At 41.5% G+C, this 22,878-nt stretch overlaps 1 protein-coding gene across 2 annotated transcripts in view; it reads left to right on the top strand.

Annotated features, from left to right (window-relative positions):
• Positions 1-10,184, top strand: part of AKAP1 (A-kinase anchoring protein 1) — a 65,744-nt gene extending 55,560 nt beyond the window's left edge. For both annotated transcript variants that reach the window (XM_068268477.1, XM_068268478.1), the window contains exons 9-11: positions 877-950; positions 5,236-5,301; positions 8,939-10,184. In XM_068268477.1, coding sequence (XP_068124578.1) covers positions 877-950; positions 5,236-5,301; positions 8,939-9,001 — 203 coding nt within the window. In that variant the 3' untranslated portion in view covers positions 9,002-10,184. The remainder of the gene's footprint in view (positions 1-876; positions 951-5,235; positions 5,302-8,938) is intronic.
• Positions 10,185-22,878: the final 12,694 nt, after the last annotated feature.

The raw sequence follows: 22,878 nt of genomic DNA, 5'->3' as shown, positions 1-22,878 counted from the left end.
CAATTTATTAATATACACACCCTAGCAATTTTGAGTTTCCAATCCTTTTTATCATAATTGGGGAAAAATTGACCATACGTGTGTGGTACATTGGTCATATTTTTGAATTACTAACAGTCAGAAAAATTGATTGCAATTCTTAAATTGAACAGATATTAAAAAAATTTGTATGATGTGTGGCCACCTTAAGGGGGTAGAACGACAGATGGGTAAGATCATATGCTTGCCTGAAGAGGTGCACTTTCAGTTTGTCTAAAGATAGTCCATAGTGGTGAGTGACACTTATGCTGTGGGAATTCCAGAGGAGTAGGAAGATTCGAGAGAAGTCTTTTATACGAAAATAAGTGACTGGAGAGGAGAATGTCATTGGTAGAGCAGAGATTGCATAGAGCGGTATATAGAGACAAGTGTAGTAATTAAAGTGGACCTCCATAGTAAAAATACTAAAATCCGTCAGCCTAAGTAAAACGGTTATATTTACCCGAGAAGTCTTGTCCCGTGATGCCGTCCCAAAGTCCCTGCATCACCTAACTGCCGGCGCCTGGCCCTCCCTAGAGAAAACCGCCAAGCTATTTACTGTCACCGGCACAGTTGATTGGGTTTGGGAGCAAGCTGACCTTTCATTAAGGCGGGATTCCGATGGACGTGAATGCCAGCGGCAATCGGGAACGAGCAGTATATAAACTAGTACGTATATCTAAACCCCTGGTTAAGTGATGTTTCTGGGGGTGTAAATATGTGCCAGCAGTTGGGAAATTGTTACATTACCACTATTTAAATGTTATTGTACAAGGGGTATTTTTTTGCCATTCAGTATGTGCTATGAAATTTTTAACTAGGCTGAACTGACCCAGACCTTTCTTAATCTGTTTCTAGATGAAGATCATTTTTCAGCAGAAGCTGACGCAGCTGTAAAGGAGCTCACTAGAGGGGCACCTATGCTTACACAGGTGATGATTTTTTTTTGTGTGCCTGTGTTAATTTCACATGCAAAATGTCTCAAGTGAAGTTTCTGGTATTCAGCCAGCAAGTTAGAATCATGAATGGCACTTTTGCCCTACAACTATAAGGATTCCAGGTTTGGCTCTTGGACACAATCTATTGGAGCTTGTATGCTCTCCCAGTGTTTCCTCCCAAAACATACTGGTAGGTTAAGCTCCCAATTGCAAAATCCCTCTCAACGTTGAGCTATTTTGCAAATTTAAACCAAGCAACTCCGCAGTGATTTTGAGGCAAGGGATTTTGGACCCGAGCAGCTAATCGCAATCTCTATGTACTCCGTTCCATCCACTTGGATTAGCCTAACACTGTTGGATTTGCAGATTCCTAAAGCGTGCTAAAAAGTGCTTTAATGGGTGAAATGTATGTGCTCTCTTTAACTGCTAGAGAACATTTCTGTTAGAAATACAAAATAACATTAACCTATTCTGTTGACTTTACAAGATACTAGTGAATGGAAAATGGGGAGTAGGGATGATCAATGATGTGCAAATACTTCTGCGTTTATACAACTTTATGTACATTTTTATGCAAATATATGCAGCTTGACATTGGACCAATAATTTTAAACCTTGGTGCGACTTGATTGGTCCAATTTCATAATGCATATATTTGCATAAAAATGTACATACATTTGCATAAACTCTGAAGTATCTACATATCGTTGATCTCGAATAGGGAGGTGGTTGAAGTGATGCAGACTGGGCCTTTTAGGGCCCATTCACACTAGAAGTGTTTTCTGAGCGTTTTGCGATTGATTAGCTGTTTTTAAAATCGGCCCCGTTCACTTTCATTAAAATTGCTGAAAACCCGATGCGGTTCCTGCTTACACGATCGTGAAATCGACGTGATTTTTGATGCGATTTTAATGAAAGTGAATGGGAGCGACTTTAAAAAAACAAAACGCTAATCAATCGCAAAATGCTCAGGAAAGTGCTTCTAGTGTGAATGGGCCCTGAAAGTCAGTGTTGGGTTACATCTTCCTTGACAAAGTACAATACTGTTGCCTTTATTTTATTGTTGCACTATAGCAGTATTTAGCAGGCAGGCTAAAATAAATGATTAGAAGAAATTTCAAGAAAGCTCAGTAGTAGTGGTAATAAAGGTTAGAGATGTGGATATATAATGAAATGTGGAGACTAGTATCAAGATTTGTAAGTATAGCCAGCTAAGAACAAAACAAAATCCCTCCTCCTGCCTTTTTGTTCCAGTGCAAAAATATGGTGAAATGGAAAACTATGGTTGATGTTTTTAACATCAGTACACCTGTATCGGGGTCCTCAAATGTGTTCAGCTAAGTTTTTAGATAAATATCCTCAGATGTCAGAAACTAGGGTGTATGAAGCCACACTGCTCACCTGAAGGAATACTGACATTCTGCATAGTGTCGTTCAATGCCTCTGATACTATCCCAGATTATTTACAGAACATACCTTTATTGATCTCGCAATATGGGTTTAGGAGAAGTCTGATGCTCTTAATGTTAAAGAACGCTCTGATATTGTCCACATGCTTTAGAACTGTCCTGTTACATAGATATTGGAATTCTTTCCAGTCTACACGCATTTGAGATGAAGCTCCTTAGAAATATTTTTATTTGCATTCTGGGTTACTTGGCAATTGAACGTGAAATTTAAGAACAGTAAAACCTTGAATTGAGAGTAACTTGGTTTAAGGCCTCTTTCACAGTGCAACGTTAAAGTTGCACGTTAAAACATTGAACGCAGAATAACTCACTGCAATTAAAAATCAATGCCCTGTTCACAGTGCACACGTTGCGTTGGTGTCTAATGCTGCACGTTAAACGAAAGTACTGCATGCAGTGCGTTTAACGCGTTATTAGCTGCGTTAGACTGTTTGCTCATGCTCAGTAATGACTTGGAAGCATACTTATCATTGCCTGTATGCTCTACTGTATGCGACGATAATGGGGAATTAAGTTACGTTGCGACTTTTTTGGGGCGTTACGTTGTAATTTGCGCTGCGACTGTCGCATAAAATGCAACGTCCTACTGTGAAAGAGGCCTAACAGCGCTTTGCAATACAAGCAAAAATGTTTGTGAAATTTTGACTTGATATACAAGCAAAAATATGTATATGTGCGTCACATCATCACAACTGAGCCGATAGTTCTTCTCCCTTTTGGTGCTTCAGGATTGTGCTTAATTATACTTAATCTGAGTGTAGAGAATGTGCAGTTACATTTTCATTAAAATTCCTGAAGTAACTGTCATTGGATAAGTTCCTTGTTAAAGCCACACAAAAAAAGTTGGGGTGAGCCAACAGATGGCAATGATTCTGTTAAAGTGAAAGTCTTTTACATATTTTATATTATACCATTTTACTATAACTGTTTTTGGATTGTGGAGTGAATCAACTGGGTTTCCATTAATCAATGGATTACGAGCAATGTTTCCGAACGAATTGTGCTAGCAAACCAAGGTTCCATTGTATAAGAAACAGGATTTTTTTTTTCTGGCCAGGAAAATACTCCTAGTCAAATGCAAAGCATAAAGTCCCTCCACTATTAGAAGTTGAATTGAAACTAGGAATGCTACACTTGAGCTACAAAAATCTTATAGGAGAGGGATTACTGCCACTCACTGAACAAAGATTTTAAATAGATTTCAGCTTGAAAATCTGTGGAGCTGCTGCTGAATAATGTGCGGTTCACAGGTTAAGAATATTGCTTGTCTGTTTTCTCTACACTACATCACTTCTACTGGACTTGAGGTCATCTGTACTACGTCACTACTACATTAATTATTTTGCACAATTTGTATCTCCCCAATGTATTGGTTTAAATGTTAAAAGCAATACTTGTTGTTTTTTTGTTTGTTTTTTTAAGCCAATTCTATATGTAATGAGAAATATTGCTGTTGCATCAAAAAAAAAATGCAGATTACAATTTTTTTTTTTTTTAAATTTTAAGCGGTGTTCACAGTGGGGCATTGTGGTGCAATTTAGCATGGCCTGTCTCACTGTAATGTACAACCCATGCAACATTCACAGTTTGCTCTGTGCGATCTAACGGCGTGCAGCATCCCAACATACTGCTTGCAGTGCGTTTCATCAAAATGAGAACATCTACAGTGAATCATACTTTTCATTGGCTGTATGTGACTTTTTGGGTTAGATGCATTCCTGTTTTCACAGAGAACACAACGCCCACTGTGAACGTAGTCTTACACTGTACCATTTTAAAGGACTTTTATAGAATCTGTTTATTGCTTATTTACCTAATAAGGCCGATCTAAAAAAAAATAAAAAAATTAAAATGCATTTGCAAGTTTCACTTTCAAATAAGCAAGGAGAAATCCATAATGAATTACTTCAGGACAGTTTGTAGAATATTCCGATCAATCCTTCCATGGTTTTAATCCAAGAGGTTCATTCCACACCTATAGTCGTATTGACTAGAAAATGAATTTAATTCTAAACAGATGTTTTCATAAATATTGCAATTAATTTTTTTATTTTAGATTTTGTCTATAGTTTTAGTTAGTTTTGAATATATTGTGGAGAGGTTAAAATAGTTTTTCCATTTGGAGGGTATATCCTTGTTTTTGTTAGGATTTTGGGGTTTGTTTTTGCTTTTTCTTTGTTTATATTTTGGGTTTAGTTTTGCCAGTCCTCAATAAATCCCAACATTCATTCCAGGACAGTGGAGTATTAACCCTCCTGGGCATTACGGACAAGCTCAGCTCAGCCACTTGTGCTCAGGCCCTGGTGGGCCGATTTGATTATTATTTTTTTTTTTTTTGAAACACGCAGCTAGTTTCTCCGATCGCCGCCAACGTCTGACATTCTGTTTGTTGCCATGGCCACGGGGGAAGCCCTGAAGGAAATCCCGTTCAGAACGGGATTTCCTGATGGGCATGATCGGCGGCGATCTGGAGGGGGGTATCATGTAGCTAGCGCTAGGCTGGCTACAGGATTAAAAAAAAATTAGGTTGAAAAAAAACCACCCACGACCGCCGGGATTCAGAATGCCAGGGAGGTTAAATTATTTTGAAGTGTACTTGGTATAGGTACTGTATTAACCAACTGATGTATATAGAATATAGGAGAATTTTGTAATGTAACTGAAACTACAGCTGTACACTAATGAGCTAACTGCTAGGAAAGCGTGGTGTGGTCTTTTTGTGGAGGTTGACTATGAACCTTTATTGGTGGAGATGATTTCATGCATAATCTGTACTACTGTCTACATTTGACTGTATCCTTTGTTAACAGGTTACAAATTATGACGAGGCAACCAGGCTCCCACTGGTCCAATTATGGCGCTTAAATCCTGATGAGGTGAGCCTTTTATCTTAGAAAGTAAGGCACAGATTGCCAAGAGATACTGTTTGTAGTAATCTGTTATTTCAACTGCATGTAAAATGGGGAGTAAGAACCTTTCATAAAACGTGATGTAGGTGCTTACCACCAAAATTAATGTTATCTAGAGCATAACAAACTTTACACTAAACTGTTGGAGTCTGCTATAAAGTAAAACTTGTGTGAAAAATAGGACAATTTATCCTGACTCTATATAGATTCTGGAGAGGTTTCCCCTCTGTAAATTTTAAAAGGTTTATCTCCACAACCTAGTAGTAATGTCACTGTCTTGGACATCACATAATGACTTAAGACTGGTTCCCTTTAAAAGTCCAAAAGTTCAGAGTCTGACTAGGTGATTTTAGAGATGGTAGAGTGTGTCATCTGAAATGTCACACAAAAATAGTGGAACCTGTAAAAAACATGCTTGTTCCACTATCAAACTGCAGTAGGTTTGAATGTCCTTTTTGTTCTAGAAAGCATATGGGCCCATATGCAATTTATCTTTTCTCCTATGTTTTCTCCTAGGTGATTTTCATTTCTCTTTACAATAACTTTTCAGCATTTCACAATTACAAAAAATAGAAAAAGTACCATTAAAATGTTTTTGTGTATTTTATTGCTTCCTAGGGGTTTAAAAGTCATTTTATTGACACGTTGTGACAATATCAACTTGGAGAAAACTGAGAAAAGCGAATTGCATATGGCCCATGGCCACTTGTGCAAAAGACCGCTTTAGTCGAGAAGACTTAAAGGAAGAAATCTCTAGACACTTGTGTGCACAAATAGTCCACTTTAGGCTATGCATTGTTTATCCTGACACCTCTTGTGCAGAATTTTTGCTTAGATGGGTGTGTATGGTCTTAAAGCAAACCTGAACGTAATATATGAATTCATTGAACATGTAGTCTCATATTCTTATTTTAACCTTTAAGACCGCAATTTTAAACAGCAGCTATGTGTGACATAAAATTTACTTATTTCAGGTGTAAAATAAAAGAAATGGCTTTTAGCTTTTAATTCTTGTCCTATTGTCAGCACTGTGTTCTCAGCCAAATAGTAGGGTTTTGGCTTCTGCTTACTCCTACAGAGCCGCAGCAGCATTTGACTGCCTTATGTGCATAGATGAAGCACTTGTTTTCTTAAACTCAACCTAAAAAGGGACATCGGACAAGTTCTTGGCAGGACTAGTACTATATATAACAATATTGTCACCTTGGCATATATGATATTGTATTAGCATAAGTGACATTGAAGGCCACCTCCTGTTTAAGCGTGGTGGTTAAAGTTTAATGTAGACCCCTCAGTTTACTTTCACACCCTCAGTTTTCTTTTGACTTAAAGCCATTTTATTGCCCGGAGTAACCTTATTTGAAAGGATGACTTAATTTATACTAGTGACAACTCTTTCTAGAGAACAAGTGTATGGTTTGCTTTGCCATGTTCATTCTTTGGATGAATGAAAACCTTCAGACGTGCTTGCTTCATTGTGGTATATAGTACATTTTAGATATTTTCTACAGTGTGAGATGGTCTTTGGGCTTGCCAACTGCTAGTTGTGATTACTGAAATTGTTTTGTACTCAAAAATGTATTTTATATTACCTTTTCAATTAAAAAGATGGATAGATGGCTTGCGTTGACTGTTACACAAGCAACGTAGGCAATGCATGTATAACACGAGTTATACAAATTACATAAAGCATTAAGTAATTTGCATTAAACCTTGTAAGCTTTGTGCTCTACCTGCACATGCAAAGTTTACTTGAGTATAGTGATTATGCCACAATGTTTTCCAGTCTAGAAAAGCAGTGAAGACTTTGAGCAGGGCTATTAATCATATTGCATTCTGTCTGCTCATGTTTAGTTACATTTCTGTGTATTTTACTTTAATGGGACAGCCTGCTTATTAACTCTGCTGTCCTATCCTGCTGCCTTCCTGCACAAAATCAGAAAGTGACTCGTATAGCTTATTTCAGGACTTGTTTTTGTACTTGTGCTTTAGATTGACTTGAAACTGCCACTACCACAGTTGCCCTAACACAGGCAATCAAGGACAATGCAGTAACTGCACATGTAGCACCTCATTTGCATTTTATATGCATGTGTAATTCAGTGCAAGTATGTTGATAGATGTTTCCAGGGATGGAAGGAGATGATCCTCAGCCTCCACCTTAGGAACTCTATATACTAGAGAAATGCTGGCTATTTGCTAAAGATTTTAGTTTGTGAAGTACATTTATGTATATAGGTGTAGATGAGACTTCCTTTGCATGTTCAACGTGAACAAAGCTCTTCATTTGGCATCCTTTTTTTTTTTTTTTTTGTTTTTTTTTCACTGTCAAGTTTGCATTGGAGTTGATTTACTAAGGTTCTCAACTGCTTAAAAATTCAGTACACGTGCACTGGATCACTGGCAAATCTCTATTGTTAGGCGGTAAAGGTTTTCCAAACATCGCCTGGATCATATCATACAGTAGCAGGGTGCTTAAGGTTTTGGAATTCTACAAATGTTAATACACTATTCTCTCTATATATCCACGGCTAGATCTTATATCTTAAGGAGCTCGAGGTGGTCTCATAGAAAAAAAAAAGTAGGCTACCTGATCCAGGGGGGCTGAGTGGATCAGTAGCCGCAAAAAAAGCCACACAGGCCCACTTTAACTTTCGTGACCTGTTTCACAGCGTGCAGGTGGCGTGGCCAGGGAGTAGAGATGCCCAATAGCAGCTCTGGAAAGCCTGCAGGAACGCCTGTGGCGGGCGTTTTCAACAGGGAATCCCTGTCCCCAATGTTTACCGCCGAGATGGTGACAAATATCGTCACTAATCTCGGAGGGGGGGGGGGGGCTGCATGTTATGAGGCGGAGAACATGCCTGTGTCCCATCTCCCCCCCCCCCCCCCCCCCCACTCCCCCATCCCCGCAATGAACTGCCTCAGGTTCTCTTTAAATTCAGGACAGCTAAGATTAAGTTCTTGCTGTGAATGTAGGCACATGACTGCTGTCTGGAAGCCACTTCTATGGATTGCAATCCTTTGCCTCCAATGATTGGACAAGTATTATGCAATGTAGTCCAGGTTTGATGGTTAACACCTGAAGTTTGCAGATGCTTAAACACTGGTACTTGCTGCTGAATCTTGTGGCTGCTTGCTGGCCATTAATCCCCCCCCAATTCTGTTATCTTTTTAATTCACCGCATCCAACAAGTTTACCGGGCTGTGAACAAGTTCATACATTAAGCTCTCTTTTTTTTTTTTTTTTTTTTTTTTTTACTGGCCATGTGCAGTTCAGAACTCCTGCATGCCCAGTTCAAATGTGCTAGTGCACGGCCATGATTGTTTCCTGGAGGGGATTCCACTGATGGGCTATTCAAATATTAAAAAAAATATGTGAAAAGGAGGTACTCCCAAGAAATCTGGAAGCAGGGACAAATTTTAGGCATAAGTTTAACTTATCAAGTGCTTAATTTGACTTTTTATTTCTCTTGAGGCGTAATTTTAAGGTCTCCAGTGTACATAAATGTTCTGCAGCCAAAGAGAATGTTAATAAATCAACTCCACCATCTAATTTACCTTGTTCAGATTAAATTACTATAATTTTTTTCTATCATTATTTTAGATGGTGTCAGTCAACAGGACGCTTGTGGAGAGAGGCTTTGCAGAATGGATAGAGAGCTATTAAGTTACAACACCATTTTTATAGAATCTTTTCTACTGAATCGGGCTTGGCATGGAGATTGTTCATATAACTGACAAGTCAACTCTTCGTTCTAATGTTCATCTGACGGTTTTTTGGCCTATGAAGCTTAACAAGTGTAGTCTGTTCAAGGAACAGACCAACAAGCCATTGTTTAATGACAGACCTGCAGCTGTTGTCAACTGAATGTCCTCTCCATAGTGTTAATATCAAAAGTGCTAAACATTAAACACCTCAGTATGATTATAAGTAATCAGACTTCAGCATGACAACGTAGATTTCATGGTAGACAAATGTTCAACTTCTTTAGGTAAATAATGCCTCTATGAAGGGACTACATGCATCACTGGTGGACCATCCTGTAAATTGGCCATAAAATGGAGCATATTTATGTATGTGTCAGAACATCCTATCTGCCAAGCCTGATGTGTAATTTATCATTTTGTACCTGTGCAAATCTTTGTAAATATATAAATGAGATCACTGTAATATTTTGTATCCAAGCACTGGAGAAAAGAAAGGGATCTTTACAATTTCCACAGTTTGTCAACGGTTTGTTGCACAAATGTATTTAAGGGTTTGCCAACTTAAATTGCAGTATTTTTTCTACAGGAAAAGCTAAAACGTTCACAAGTCCCTAAAGAACGGAGTTGTAATCCTGGGGGATGAAATGTTGCTATGCATGGATGTCATCCTCTTGGTTAATCCCATTATGGGCATTGCAGTAAACCACTTTTCAGCCTAACTGGAGATATGAAATGATCTGGGCTTGTGTTCATTGCGTGTAAATGGACTATCAGTTCTAATCAATTATATGTAATGGATTGGTACATTCTGCTGAATGTGTGCTTGTACCACTTGCATACAAGATCTTGCATTTTAGGTTGGCAGACCCTTTAAAATGACCTGTTTTTGTGCAGATGCGTGGAGATTAGATTTGCCATATGGACTGGTGTTGTGATCTATTAAGTTTTTGCTACCCTGTTGTACAAATGTAAAAAGAAAAATGAGATGATTGCATTGGTGTGTTTTTTTTATTTGAAATGGGTTTTTAAGCCTGTAAAAGTAATATAAATCCAGTGGAAAAGTATTGTAAAATACATATTTTTCTCAAGAACCTCTTGTGAATGGGGGTAAGTGAAATAAAGCACTGAGCAGGAAGCATTAATGACTGGGTAAAGTTGTGATTTCATTGCAAAGGTGTAGCAATACTGTATCCTGGATTATTTTGATACCAGCACATAAGAGCCACTCAACGCAAACCTGTAATGTCAGAAAAAAGTGAGCTACGTATCTAAGAAGGAAGCCTCTGGAAGGTCCAGAGCAGCACAAGCGTCTGTGCTACTGTGCAGGCAGAGCCACACACACATGCAGAGGAGAGCAGGCCACGAACTAGAAGAGGGTCCAAAAGGACATGGGAAGCCTCTAGACCAGTCATGGGCAAACTTGGCCCTCCAGCTGTTAAGGAACTACAAGTCCCACAATGCATTGCTGAAGTCTGACAGCCTCAGTCATGACTTATAAAGGCAAATGCATTGTGGTACTTGTAGTTCAGTAACAGCTGGAGGGCCGAGTTTACCCAGGCTGCTCTAGACCATTTAGAGGCTTCCCTCTACACGGGTATCTCACTTTTTAATTTTTGTTCTTTATTTCTGAGAACAGTTTGCTTTAAAGTAGGAACTTCACTTCAGATCTTCAGATATTGGTGCCTGGATGCTGTGTTGTGACACTTCCATGTAGATAATGGTGTTATATATATTACTAAACCATTATATCCAACACGTACCTAGTGCCTTAAAGTGGCAGAATTAATTACATAATACTGTATGTAAGGTTAAGCAAAGTACAAACTGGCAGAAAGGCAGAACATTGGTAAATTTTATAGAGCCTCTATCAGACCAATGCCCAAAATATTAGTGGGAATGGTCAATGAGATGCAAATGATTCAGTTGATGCAGAATTATGCTAAGTTTGTATGCCGCTGAAGAATTGCCCAATCTAATACCACCAATGTAGAATTTGATTGGTACATTTGCATTTGAAACTTGCACAATTCTGCATCAACTTGCAATTATCTGCATCTCATTGACCATCCTTAATAAACGTAGTTGCCATAGGTACAGAAATAACTGGTGCTATAGTGATCAGTGATTAAACTAAAAAAAAAGTAAGAATGCAGAAACAGTGTGAGCAGCAGTGTTCATAGCATGCATACGCATAAGGCAGGCAGCATTGCTTCAATCCAGAGGTGTGGCTGATAATTAACCAGATGCCAAATATACATAACTTCAAGCAGATTTTTCTTGCAATTTTTATGCAGTTTAGAAATGGCACAAATAAAAGCAGTTGGTTGCTGCTGCTTTGGACTTCTACAGTTTCAATGTCCATACAAATTGCAACAAAATTGGCATCAACTCAGAAAGTCATTGATCTTTTTCTGTAACACAGGAACCGCTACTTCTGCTTTTCCATTTGGTATAGTAGCAGTGTGCCTCATCGCCATGCCAACCTCCTGGAACACACTGAGAAACCTTAAAGGACGACTAGTGAGAAGAATATGGAGGTTGCCATATTTACTTTCTTTTAAACCATGCCAGTTGCCTGACAGCCCAACTGATGTATTTGGCTACAGTAGTGTCTGAATAACACCAGAAACGAGCATGACGCTAATCTTGTCAGATCTGGCAATAATGTCAAACACCTGATCTGCTGTATGCTTGTTCAGGGTCTATGGCCAAAAGTATTAGGCAGAGTACAGTGTGTTCTCCCCAGAATTTTTTTCCAGCCGGGTGGCATGAAAAAGTAGCCAGGTGGGGAGCAACCAGGGGAATGAAGGGCTAGCGCAAAAAAAATGGATGTGGGCGTGGCTTAGGCGGAGCTATGACTATGGCAGGATTAGATTGTGAGCTCCTCTGAGGAAAGTCAGTGGCATGACTATGTACTCTGTAAAGTGCTGCAGAAGATGTCCGTGCTATATAAATACATAATAATATGGTAGGACATTAGACTATGACTATGGTAGGATTAGATTGTGAGCTCCTCTACGGACAGTCAGTCAGTGACATGACTATGTAGTCTGTAAAGTGTGGCAGAAGATGTCAGTGCTATAAATGCATCATAATAAATATGGTAGGATATTAGACTATGAAAGGATTAGATTGTGAGCTCCTCTGAGGACAGCTAGTGACATGACTATGTACTCTGTAAAGTGCTGCAGGAGATGGCAGTGCTATATAAATACATAATAATAGTATTATGATAGGACATTAGACTATGGTAGGATTAAATTAGTAATTAAAGAAGACCTAAAGTGAGGGAAAGACGTTAAATGTTACTTACCTGGGGCGTCTTCCAGCCCCCTGTAGTCCTTCAGGTGCCTTGCTGTCCCCCAGGTCCTTTCTGTTGTGCAGCTGTCACACTATGTGCTGTGCCAGCCTCACGCACCTCCTCGTTTCAGTTCCCATGGCCAGCAGCGTTCTGGGCATCCGCAGTTTGTAAAATGTCTCAAATGTGCATGCACAGAATGCTCCAGGACACGGATGCACAATTGAGGAGGCACGTGGCCAGGACAGCACATGCGCAGTAGCCCAGCCAGCTAGATTTTGGAGGAACACATAATAGAGCAGACTGGGAGGACAGCGAGGGAGCTGAAGGACTACAGGTCCCAGGTAAGTAAAAATCTCTATTTCTTTCCCTTTCTGTCACTTTATGTCAGTCAACAAACTTCAGTCAGTGAAACACATATTGAGGTTTACTTAAGTTGGGCATACTTTTCTCGACTTGACGGCTGATCAACCATCCAATTTGATAATTATCAAATTGAATAAAATTGGTGCCGCCAAGAGCATGCCTAATCAACGATGCAACCTATTTTGGGACGACAGACATGCTGCAAGATGCTGGCCCACCATGTTTGATCGGGTGTGCGCGGTAACAGTGAGCGATATCTTATTGGGATGAACTACGAAACCCACAGCGCTGTTCACAAAGTGTGTAAATGTGCCCCGTGTGTATTTTTACATTACCTGTCCTATGTTGCCCCCTGCACAGTACCCATCTGTCTTCAGCTTCTTCCATTTGTGCCTCACGTTGCAGGCGTATAGCGCGAGTGCCGTCACACACGCCATGCAATAAACGCCTGCAGCATGTGAAGTGCAAATGGAGGAGCAGGAAGCGGCAGACAGATGGGCACCATGCAGTGGGTGACACAGGACAGGTAATGTATAAATGCTCACACAGGGGGTACATTTATACACAGGGGGGGGGGGCGGCGAGGCATTGGATTCGGATGATTCCTGAGAGATTTCAAACTGAAATCGGGAATTGACCTGCAGTGTATGGGCACCCAACAGATCTCTCTCTAATCAGATTTGATCAGCGAGAGATTTGTCTCTTGATTGAATCTGCCCATCATCACTAGATGTATGGGCACCTTTACTTTAGCAGGTCAGCATTAGGACCCTGCAGTCTCATCTCTGCAAGCCCCGGGTCCTTATCAGTTCTGCCTGGAGGGGGGTAGGGAGAAGTTCTGGCTGAATGACTTTACAGCTGGTCTCCCTGGCTGCTTCCAGAGAACAGTTTCAGAATGGAGGGGGGTGAGGGGGACAGCAGGGCTGCTCTCACACAAACTCACACAGAAGCTGCAGGCACATATAACATTCCCCTCCTGAATCCCATTCCCCGACCCGCAACTTCACTCATTGACTGGCTTTCTGACTTACGATCCTGGGAGTGGGAACACAGCGGCTGCCTGATGAGGATGTAAATGGTCCCGCCCAGTCCATGCTAATTCAATGATTGTACGAGCTCAACGAGATCTCGTACACTGAGGAGCAGAACAGTCCGGGCTTCACTATTCACAGGCGCGTGCTGTCAGCCGGCGGGGATTTATGACGCAGAGGAGCAGAACAGTCCGAGCTTTAATTACAGCCACGTGTTGGCAGCCGGGCGGGAGTGTAATCTTACCCGGGCGGCGCGCCCACCCATTTGGCTCTGGGGAGAACACTGCAGTATCAGCAGTCTAGCCAGGCAAATGGTATTGTTTAAAAGGAAATACATATGGCAGCCTCCAGCTTTCTTGCTACAGTTGTTCTTTAAGGCCTCTTTCACAGTGCGACGTTAAAGTCGCTCATTAGAAAATGTTTTACTGTGGACTAACGCACAGCAATATTAAGTCTGTGCAACATTCACAGTGCTTGCGTTGTAACGTGTAGCAATATTTAGAATGTGCTGCATGCTGCGCGTTTAGCAATAAATCTGCTGCGTTGTGTGTTGCACATGCTCAGTAATAGTTTTTTAATGTAACGCATGCGCCGTTTTCGTTCCATCACTGTGCAACGAAAATGGCCCACCAAACGAAGGGCTAAAGAATGTACTATAGCGTCCAAATTATAGTCTTTCAATGCGTTGCATTAGGGGAACATTATGCGACCTTAACATCGCATCAAACGCACCGTCCCACTATGAAAGAGGCCTAAAAGAAACCAAAGGTGAGAGGTATATGGAGGCTGCCATATTTATTTTCCTTTTCAACAATAACCGTTGCCTTGCAACCCTGATAATCTTTCTAATCGGTAGTGTCTGATCACACACCTAAAACAAGCATGTAGCTAATCTTGTCTGACTTCAGTCAGAAACCTCTGATCTGTATGCTTGTTCAGGGTCTATGGCTAAAAGTATTAGAGGCAGAGGATCAGCAGGACAGCCAGGCAATGTGCATTGTTTATAAGGAAATACTGTATTTTTTGGACTATAAGGCTCACTTTTTCTCACCCAAAAGTGAGGGGGGAAAGTCACTGCATCTTAAAGTCCAAATGCAGGGAGTTCCTGACTTGAGACCGCCTGCCAATATGAACCTCCAGCCCAACGCAATGTCAGGGATTCTCTGTACTGTGCCCATGCAGATGAGGACACGGGCATAGACGACACAAGGGGCATAAAGGACAAGGGGGACACAAGAGGTAAAAGGGGGCATGAGGTACAAAGGGGGCATAATCCACAAGATGCCTCGTCACAATGGATGCACCAGGTTTAGTATATATTCCCCCGCCCTCCCCGGGTTTTTGTCCTCTAAACCTAGGTGCGTCTTATAGTCTATAAAATATGGTAAATGTTAGCCTGCAAATGTCTCACCTCTGGTTCACTGTAAGATTTAGAAAAAGTGAGCAGTTGCATAGGCCTTACTAATAACAGAACATTTGAGGATAGGAAGTAATTTATAAAGTATCATGGTAGTCATGGCATGATGGTGACTGTTGGGAGCAGTGAAGGTATGTGACATACATGAGGACAGATCATTAAATATGAATATTAAAAAAGGAACATACTGTATTTTTAGAACTATAAGACTTACTTTTTCTCCCCCAAAAGTGGTGGAAAGAAGTCACTGCGTCTTATAGTCCAAATGCAGGGAGTTCCTGACTTGTGAATGCCTGCCAATACGAACCTCTAACCCTCGTGTAATGTCTGGGACTCCCTGTACTGTGCCCATGCAGAGGAGGACAAAGGGGCATAGAGGAGAATACAAGGGGGGGACAGAGGAAGAGACAGGGAGACACAAGAGGTACAAGGGGGTATGGGGAACAGAGGGGGAATAATCCACATGGATGCACCAGGTTTAGTATATAGTTTTCCCCCTCTAAACCTAGGTGTCTTATAGTCCGCAAAATATGGTAAATGAGTTTATAGTGCGTAAAGTAATGTCATAAAACATGGCTTTTAATAAATCGCATAAGATTCCTTAAGGACAGGTAAGTAAAACCAACAATGCATCAGTGATCTAACTGAATGAAGTCTGAAGAAGTGACCTCTTATGGTCATGAGTCAGAGGCGTATAGTAATAGTGCAAATCTCAGTAAATGTATAGACATGCATAGATCCCATCACGTGACGAGACAAAAAAAAATCACTTCATTCAAATGGTTTCAAAAGTACTATTTCGTAAGGTAAGTACCATTGGGACACACTTTATCCTCACAGTGGTGAAGGTATGTGGTTATCACAGAGATGGTCTAAATGACTAGTAAAAATGTGTGCAGCAGTAGTGGCTGAATGAGCAAAGCTTTTTGAAAATACTTGAATGAGGATTGTTTTTCTTTTTTTTAATTTTCCCTCTCCCCTTGTAGAGGGGGGTATATGTATGTCTACATTCACGGAGATCTGCACCATTACTATATGCTTTTCAAAAAGTGACTTCTTATGGTTGTGAAACATGCGTCGGGCTGCTTTCATTGGCAATTTACCATGATGTATTGGTTTTTTTTTTACTTGCCTGTCCTTTATGCAGTGTTCCCCAACCCTGTCCTCAAGGCCCACCAACAGTGCATGTTTTGTGGAAGTCCACAGAGGTCAGCTCTGCTGAGACACTAATAAACTCACCTGTGAATGTTTGTGGTTTCCTACAAAACATGTACTGTTGGTGGGCCTTGAGGACAGGGTTGGGGAACTATGCTTTATGGAATCTGAGATTTATTAAAAGCTATGTTTTGAGATCTTACTATATGCACTATAAATCCTCATTTGTGGTTTTAAATAGTTGTGTATAGGGTGGGCATGATACAATTTGTTTGAATACCTTACTGCAGTGGTTCCTAACCTTTTTGAAGTCATGACACATTACGCCAAACGCTCAGACCTCTGTGATGGATAGGTAGTATAGCTGCCCCAGGATAGGTAGTATAAATGCCCCAGTATGGGTAGTATAGCTGCCTCCAGTATAGCTCACGTAAGTGGCCAGCCTGCTTCCCCCTCCGTTCCTGTGGCCGCCGCTCGTGTATCCTTCTGAGCTGGCGGCTGCTTCCTCTATACGTGTACCCCGGTGGCTTCCTCTCCTCCGTCACAGGCGTCTTCTTGCCCTGCTTCTCCCCGCCTCCTCTCCGTCTGTAGTTAGATGGCTACAGGAACATTTGTGGACAAAGGCAGCCATTTTCTTGTAGCACTGCACTAATTAGACGGAGCAGAGGCTGCCAGAAGCATGGAGAGACAGAGCGGGTGGGGACACATACCCGATGCTGCTGTGGCACACTGGTTGGGAATGACTGCCTTACTGTATAGATCGTTAACAATGTGACTGCACTAAGTGTTCAGAAAGAGAATGAGTATGGGGCAGAAATGCTTCACAAAAGTGTTTACTACAAAAACTATAACAAAAACAAAAGCCAACTAGACAAGACAAGACAAGACAAATAACATTTATATTGCGCTTTTCTCCTTGCGGACTCAAAGCGCCAGAGCTGCAGCCACTAGGGCGCGCTCTGTTGGCAGTAGCAGTGTAAGGGAGACTTGCCAAAGGTCTCCTACTGAATTAGTGCTGGCTTACTGAACAGGCAGAGCCGAGATTCGAACCCTGGTCTCCTGTGTCAGAGGCAGAGCCCTTAACCATTACACCATCAGCCAACTGCTAGTGGTAAGATTGCTGTGCGTGCATAGGGGGGGGGGGGGGGTGCGCACAGCAATTCTAATGTTACTAATGCTGGGGGAGCACCACCGCCTTCCACACACCCCAACCACCCCCTCCCTCTTTAAAAGTCAGCCTACTCATTTTTACAGAGCAGTCTAAGGCCTTGAACCCACCAAGAGCACTTTTCTGAGCACTTTGTGATTTGAAAAGCTCTTGCTAATTTAATGCTATGGGTGTGATCTCACTTGAGTGATGTGATTTTTATAAAAATCCCTGATAGCATTGCATTAGCAATAACTTTTTTCAAATCACTAGCGCTTAGAAAAGGCTTCTAGTGAGTTTGAGCCCTTAAAGTGGGCCCTTTCACACTGGCGTGTTATGGCAAATTGCTACACTGCTACTGCAGCCTAATGAAACCCTATGTGGAAGTTCATACTTCCCATGTTGAGGTACGCTGCACCGGAAGTACCCAGTCTAAGGCTAGCGCAGAACTACGTTACCTTGTGGGTCCTGCGGCGATCTACGTCTGCCCGGATGTCGTGTTAGTCTATGGTAACGCAGGTTTTTTTTGTTGTTTTTTTTTTTAAATGTCGGCATTGCAACATCCGGCAGCATATTTTTACTATATGCTTCTACATACCTGAAGCAGGAAGTGATGGCAAGCGCTTGTCACTTCCTGTTTGGCTGGTTGCCAGAGAGAACGCTGTGTACCAGCGTGGTGTTCCCTGAAGGCTTGTTTTTGGCGGTGCGATGCACCACACTGCTGATGCTGGTTTGCAGTGTGAAACAAGCATTAAAGCGGATCCGAGATGAATAACTATAACAAGTAACTTGTCTATATATCTTATCTAAAGTTTAGATAGTATACACAGCAAATCTAGCTGCAAACAGCTTCAACCGTATATGGATTATTTCTTCCTGTGATACAATGACAGCAGCCATGTTGGTTGTTAACATTACACACAGGCAAAGCTGATCACCTCTCCAGCTCTGTGCCTGTGACAAATTCACTCTGCTCTCCTCCTCCCCTCTGCCTCTGAAATCAATGGCTAGTAACCTCCTCCTGCCCAGACTAATCTTCCATAAGCCCTTTCTACAGTGCCAAGGCTCTCTGAAAAGCTGTGGGCGAGGCTTTTTTAGTTTATAGGGAATTAAAGTATTAAAACAAAACAAAAAAAAGTATTTGGCTTGAGGAATGCCCTATAAACTATATGAAAGGAACACAATTATGCATTGAGTAAAAGTTTATCTTGGATCCACTTTAAAGAGAAATTCTGACCAAGAATTGAACTTTATCCCAATTAGTAGCCGATACCCCCTTTTTACATGAGAAATCTATTCCTTTTCACAAACAGACCATCAGGGGGTGCTGAAAGGCTGATATTGTGGTGAAACCCCTCCCACAAAGAAATTTTGAGTACGTACTCTTGGCACTTTCCTGTCTGTGAACCTTGCTGCATTGTGGGAAATAGCTGTTTACAGCTGTTTCCAACTGCTAAAAAAGCATGCAGCAGCTACATCACCTGCCAACAGTAAAAATGGCATCATGTAATATCAGAATGTAAATCAGGGATTTAAAAGATTTTACAATGGGCAAACACTAAGTCATTTATACATAATTATTGTAAAAATGAAGCATTTTGTTATTACATTATTTTCACTGGAGTGCCTCTAAGTGTACCAGAGATGGTACACTATTGGTAATTTATACTTACCTGAGGCTTCCTTTAGCAGCAGCTCTGCTTTCCTCGCCGTCCTCTTTAGCCCCTCTGTTCTGACGCTACGACTCCTGGTAATTCGGTCAGTTGCTGCCTTCTGTGCATGCGTGTGTAGGCTGTGTGCACGCCCCCACTGCGCTCCAGGGGATGGGAGCGTGATGAGGAGTGTGTGACCTAGCGGTGCATGCACAGAAGGCTGGGGCTTGCTGGCAGTCAGCAGCATAATGTAGAGGCTGAAGAGGAAGCCTAGGTAAGTATAAATCAGCACTAGTGACCCATGTTTGGTTCACTTTAACTCACAGATGTTGTTTTTGGTAGCCATTTTCTGCACAGAAAACCTGAGAACTCATGTTAATCAATGGGCTAGATCATACTTAATGTGTTTTTCGCACGCAGAAAGAAAACTGACATTCTGCATCATAATTCTGCACATTTTGTCAGTTTTCTGTATTAATTGCATTAGATGCTGTGAAAAAATGCTCGTTTTTCTGCATAGAAACACACTTGGTGTGCATAAAACGTATGCAGAGAACTAGAAGACAAGTGTGTTCCTGGCCTCAAAGTTCATCATGCGTTGTCAAACCTGGATTTTTAAAATCAAGACAAGAATATTGGAAAATTAGGATTAGGGCTGTGAATAAATAATCTTATTAGCAATGCTAACTGTAATGTTGCCTTCTTAAACAGAAGACATTTGCAATAATTCAGTGAGCACCTGTGGTTTCCCGTGATGCATCACTCCTGAATATTAAAATTTAGAGCCGCTGTTGTATAGTAAGCCTGTACCTAATACATTTTGCAGAGTCACACCAATCCAACATCCCTACATACAGCCTGTTTTTGACTATCCTGTTGACTTGACTATCCTTATCCATGCATGTTATGGATTGAAGGGGGCTTGGTCCAGTACTACAGAATTTAGCATTGCTTTTTAATGGAGGTGGTTCTCGTTCACCATGAGCTTTCTTGGTACAAAACAAGTCATTTTGGTGTGTGCTGCACCCCGCTATGCCATAGATGCAATGTTATCACGTCTATAGAGGCGCAGCACTAATTCAAATGTAATTACCCCAAATGACTTCTTCCAAGTTACTGTTCGGAGGGAGATAGTATTGCAGCAGAAGGGAGAAAAATCTTTCGGCTCACCCTGCACCCAACTGGCCGATGTGCTAGTATGTACTGGTCTGGGTATTCCTTAGTACTGATCCATGCCATATCCATCCATACCATGCACTGATGAGGGCCAATAAGTCTGAAACACACTACAGGATTTTCTCAAAAAATTAGCATATTGTGATAAAGTTCATTATGTTCTGTAATGTACTGATAAACATTAGACTTTCATGTATTTTAGATTCATTACACACAACTGAAGTAGTTCAAGCCTTTTATTGTTTTTCTTATTGATGATTTTGGCATACAGCTCATGAAAACCCCAAATTCCTATCTCAAAAAATTAGCATATTTCATCCGACCAATAAAAGAAAAGTGTTTTTAAAACAAAAAAAAGTCAACCTTCAAGTAATTATGTTCAGTTATGCACTCAATACTTGGTCGGGAATCCTTTTGCAGAAATGACTGCTTCAATGCGGCGTGGCATGGAGGCAATCAGCCTGTGACACTGCTCAGGTGTTATGGAGGCCCAGGATGCTTCGATAGCGGCCTTAAGCTCATCCAGAGTGTTGGGTCTTGCGTCTCTCAACGTTCTCTTCACAATATCTTACAGATTCTCTATGGGGTTCAGGTCAGGAGAGTTGGCAGGCCAATTGAGCACAGTAATACCATGGTCAGTAAACAATTTGCCAGTGGTTTTGGCACTGTGAGCAGGTGCCAGGTCATGCTGAAAAATGAAATCTTCATCTCCATAAAGCTTTTCAGCAGATGGAAGCATGAAGTGCTCCAAAATCTCCTGATAGCTAGCTGCATTGACCCTGCCCTTGATAAAACACAGTGGACCAACACCAGCAGCTGACATGGCACCCCAGACCATCACTGACTGTGGGTACTTGACACTGGATGTGGAGATATTGGGGTGCTGATGCTGTTAAGGATAATACAGTAATATATTTTCATTTTCCCATTTTTATATCTGCTGTGGTATGTCAAAGGTGTAGATATGCAGGCTAGATTCCTGGACTGTTCATGTATTTGTGTGGGTGGGTCACTAGACCTACATTTGCATCTAAAGAGGTCTTCAGTGAATACGACCAGTCACCTTCAATAGGCAAGGAAGCAGCTCATTAAGCTCATTGGTCACTAGCAGTCACTTTTGATCTACTGTCCCAGGTGGGATTGTCTGCCTCTGTCTACAGGCAATCTTTTCATGTATGTGCTAATATACACTTTACCCAAGGAAATAATGTGGAGGAAGCTTTTTGATGTCTGCAGAGTTCAATGGGTGAGATTGTGTCCTGCCAAACTTCAAGAAGCTAAAACAGGAACCCCCTTTGAAGTGCATATCACAAGAAGGATTATGACAAGCGTGATGTCACAAACGGGGAAACTGCATTAGTTCCTGGGGGCTGGACATTAAATGCCCCAGGGGACACTTCAGACTATTTAAGGTGGCCCAGGACAGCCACCGGTGTCTTCTCTCGGAGGTAGCGAATAGCTAGGGAGGATCGCGACTCCTGGTCGAAACGGCGTCCTCCCGTCAAACAACGTTCTAACCTAAGCTGGTAACGTTCTTTTTTCCCCCGTTTATTTTTACGCAAATATCCGTGTGTGTTATCTTTGTAACCTCTTATTTTTGTAACTTTTATCTTGTAACATTTTTACTTTGTTTTTTGTAATCTTTTTGTATATATTAAGTTCTGCATTGTTCTATGTTTTTCTAGAATATTAAATTATTATTTAATAAGTTTGACTTCTGCCGTACTAAACTAACACTCATAGCCTAGAAGAGACTGAAGTGTAACCGTGTATAAGTTCATGCCTAATTGTACGCTTGAGCAACACTACCGTATGAAATTGTAATTGCATTGTGTGTGGGGGCGTTTGTCATACGTTGGCCTAAGCGCGCAGCTGACCCAACGTACGAACAACGCCAGTGCGAGTAGCGACAGCAGAGTGGCTAACAGTATCGTTCGGAACGACTGTTAGTGGGTCTTTGCTTCACGACAGTGTAAGATTGCAACTGTGTGTGTGTGTGTGCGTGGCGTTCCCGTATTTGGCCTAAGCGCAAAGCTGACCCAAATACGAAAACGCAGATTGCGTATTGAGCACTCAATAGCTGAGTGAACGTGTCTAGCAACGCTAGTGGTGGCAGTGGGAAGTGTTTGAGGGGTTCCAGCCTTGGTTGTAGCTTAAATAAGGCTGTTCCCCGCTTAATCTGGTCAAACCCGCAGTCGGGAACCGTATACGCAGGCGTGCCGCGGGCCGGTTCCTGACATAATTGGCTGGCAGTGGTGGCATCGTTTAGTACATTAGTACGCAGTTTAGCTCGCTATTCTGAGTACTAAAGGCTGGAAGCTTGCTAGAAGCAACTAGCCTACAGAAGTCTACTCAGTGCAGAATCTATATACTTTTTTTTTTTTGTTCAAAGATACACACTTGGTGTTTGCTTTCCCTCCCCCCCCTTTTTTCTTTTTCTTTTTTGCAACACGATGGCTCAGAAAGCATCCAGCTATGCAAGGCAAAACAAAGAGATGCTACATAACCTGCTGAGCGGTCTGGACGAGCTCAGCTCGTCCAACACCGCCAGAGGCTGCCGCTCAGGCCCTGCTGGGCCGATTTTTGTCAAATAA

Source organism: Hyperolius riggenbachi, chromosome 2, assembly GCF_040937935.1.
Source record: "Hyperolius riggenbachi isolate aHypRig1 chromosome 2, aHypRig1.pri, whole genome shotgun sequence".
In the NCBI taxonomy this organism is placed as follows: Eukaryota; Metazoa; Chordata; class Amphibia; order Anura; family Hyperoliidae; genus Hyperolius; species Hyperolius riggenbachi.
Note: the sequence above shows the minus strand (reverse complement) of the source record. Positions and strands in the feature narration are given on the sequence as shown.